Source organism: Setaria italica, chromosome II (assembly GCF_000263155.2).
Source record: "Setaria italica strain Yugu1 chromosome II, Setaria_italica_v2.0, whole genome shotgun sequence".
In the NCBI taxonomy this organism is placed as follows: Eukaryota; Viridiplantae; Streptophyta; class Magnoliopsida; order Poales; family Poaceae; genus Setaria; species Setaria italica.
This window is the reverse complement of record NC_028451.1, coordinates 31568732-31571767: the sequence shown is the minus strand read 5'-3', so window position 1 is coordinate 31571767 and position 3036 is coordinate 31568732. Positions and strand designations below refer to the sequence as shown.

General features: G+C 59.8%; 1 protein-coding gene across 1 annotated transcript; it reads left to right on the top strand.

The window, feature by feature from the left end:
• Nucleotides 1-525: 525 nt before the first annotated feature.
• Nucleotides 526-2612, top strand: LOC101755746 (AAA-ATPase At4g25835). Its single transcript, XM_004956865.3, has one exon. It carries the CDS (start codon nt 690-692, stop codon nt 2277-2279), a length of 1590 nt encoding a protein of 529 aa, XP_004956922.1. The 5' UTR covers nt 526-689; the 3' UTR covers nt 2280-2612.
• Nucleotides 2613-3036: the final 424 nt, after the last annotated feature.

Below are 3036 nucleotides of genomic sequence, written 5' to 3'. Positions count from 1 at the left end.
ATTTCTCTCTCTCTCTCTCCCTCTCTCTCTCCCTGCTATCATGTTTTGGTTTTGTGGATTAATTTTTATTATTCGGATCACCTGATCTTCGACGACCGAGGCCGTTGGAAGTGATACCAATTAGAAAAATTAAATATGAATTAATTATAAAACTAATTGCACAAGTCGTGGTTGATTCGTGAGACGAGTCTATTAAATCTAATTAATCCATAATTAGCACGTAGCATCACATAGTCAAATCATGAACTAACTAAGCTTAATATTCTCACGAATTAGTCTTTATTTATACATTTGGTTTATCTATCCAACATTCCACGGATAAGAACTAGTCAGGCTCGTTCCAAACCAACCTCTTCCTCCATCTCGCTCGCTCTCCGAGACCGAGATCCGTCTGACCATCTCTCTCTGAGCTCCATTGACAGTGACCTTGCCTGCAGGCTCCCCTGGCCTACTACTCTCTCACTGTCGCGCACCTCATTTTCGCCTGTTCATTAATAATCGCTCTCCTCAAATCTTTCTCCATTTTGCCGCTTCTCCTATAAATGCGTCGCCTCCGCTTGTGGAAAGCCTCCAAGGTCCAGCCTTGACTCCTCCAGGCCGCCGCATTGCTTCCTTCCAATCCAAAGGCCGGGCGAGCGTCCCAAGAGCAACAAGAACCGAGAGGAGGGCGACCGGAGGCGGGGAAGAAGATGAAGGAGTACTGGACGGCGCTGGCGTCGCTGATGGGCGCGGTCGCGTTCCTGCAGGGGTTGCTGCACGCGGTTTTCCCGGCGGAGCTGCGGGCGGCGGTGGCGCGACTGCTGGGGAGGCTCACCCGGACCTTCTCCCCCTACTGCTACTTCGACGTCACGGAGATGGACGGCATGAGCACCAACGAGATCTACGACGCCGTCCAGCTCTACCTCAGCAGCACCGCCGCGCCGGCGTCGGGGGCCCGCCTCAGCCTCTCGCGCCCGCTCAACGCCTCCTCCTTCACCTTCGGGCTCGCCGCCAGCGACCGCGTCGTCGACGCCTTCGCGGGCGCCGCCGTCACGTGGGAGCACGTGGTCGCGCCGCGCCAGGGGCAGGGCTTCTCGTGGCGCCCGCTCCCCGAGGAGAAGCGCCGCTTCACGCTCCGCATCCGCCGCGGGGACAGGGACAAGCTGCTCCCGGCGTACCTCGACCACATCCTCGCCGCGGCCGCCGACATCCGACGCCGCAGCCAGGACCGGCTGCTCTACACCAACGCGCGCGGCGGGGCCATGGACGCGCGCGGCCTGCCCTGGGACCCCGTGCCCTTCAAGCACCCGAGCACGTTCGACACGCTCGCCATGGACCCGGCGCGGAAGGCGGCGATCATGGCCGACCTCCGCGACTTCGCCGACGGGAGCGCCTTCTACGAGCGCACCGGCCGCGCCTGGAAGCGCGGGTACCTCCTCTACGGGCCGCCCGGGACGGGCAAGTCCAGCATGATCGCCGCCATGGCCAACTACCTCGGCTACGACGTGTACGACCTCGAGCTCACCGAGGTGGGCAGCAACGCGGAGCTCCGGAAGCTGCTGATGAAGACGACGTCCAAGTCCATCATCGTGATCGAGGACATCGACTGCTCCGTCGACCTCACCAACCGCGCCAAGCCGCCGGCGGCGGCGCCCAAGCCACGCCCGAGCATCGACGGCACGATCGACCAGGACGGCGGCGCCGGGGCGGGGCGGTCGATCACGCTCTCCGGCCTGCTCAACTTCACCGACGGGCTGTGGTCCTGCTGCGGCGCGGAGCGCATCTTCGTGTTCACCACCAACCACGTCGAGAAGCTGGACCCGGCGCTGCTCCGGTCGGGCCGCATGGACATGCACATCTTCATGTCCTACTGTTCGTTCCCGGCGCTCAGGATCCTGCTCAGGAACTACCTCGGCTTCGAGAGCGACGAGGACCTGGACCGCCTCGGCGACGAGGACGCCGGCGCCGCGGCGGCCCTGCGCGGGCTCGAGGAGTGGGTCGACGCCGCGGAGATCACGCCGGCGGACGTGAGCGAGGTTCTGATCAAGAACCGCCGGAGCGGCAAGGCAGAGGCAATGCGCGAGCTGCTCGACGTCCTCAAGGCCCGCGCCGAGCAGCGGCGCCGGGGCGGCGGCGGCGGCGCGGCCGCGGCTCCGGGGAAGGAGGCCGGCGGCGAGAACGAGGAGGAAGAGGAGGAGAAGCGGGCGTTGGAGAGCCCCAAGGAAGGGAAGGAGCAGGCCGGCATCGACAGCTGCGGCGACGGACAGGACGAGGAGGCCGAGGCCAAGAAACAGGTGTGAGGCGGCCGTGCGGGTGCGGGATGAACAGAGCAGGCCAGGCCAGCCGGGGCTGGTAAGATCGAAGAGGGAAAGCGAAGGGTTCAAAATTTCCCTGTTGGGGTGACACGTTTCCTGGCCTGTTTTCACCGGAGAAATCAATGGCCAGAAAGAACACCTTTTTTATTTCTGTTTGATTATTCTTTCTTTATTTTTCCTCTTTCGATGCTTATCGTAGATGTCTTTTCTCTAGCTACCTAGTAGTTAGTTCCTCCCCGTACTGTGTGATATCAAAGAAATTTAAAATTCCAGTAGTGGGAGCATATGAGCTGCTAGCAAAGCGCAAGTCTTTGTTCTCTTGTGATTGTTCATTTGCTATGTTCTTCTTTCTACCATCGCCTATTTTCTTTCAAAAAAAAAAAACATCGCCTAGCTTTGCTCGTGCTGTCAGGAGGGCTGGCAGACACTGTTACAAGATCAAACCCGCATGTACCATATTCCGCATTTCCTGCACGACAGATTCTTGTCCGGTGACGCCCATCCTTTTGCGGTTGTTGCCACCTAGCTTTTGCCCAGTTTTTTTAGTCAGAGCTCTGAAAGAAAGGCGGGCGCTTTCTTTTTCCTGGAGAGATCTTGCGCGCGCAGGGTCGCTGGGGGCGTGGGTCACCGAGATCGAGCACTTTCTTTATGCCTTTCTGGCTCCGGTTCCTGCTCGGATTTGGATACCGGGCACTGTTCGCCGTGTCCTCTCCTTTGGATCCCCCGTCGTATCCGAGGCCGA

Coding starts and splice junctions, on each gene's coding strand:
- LOC101755746 (XM_004956865.3), top strand. CDS start 690: ATGAAGGAGTACTGGACGGCGCTGGCGTCGCTGATGGGCGCGGTCGCG.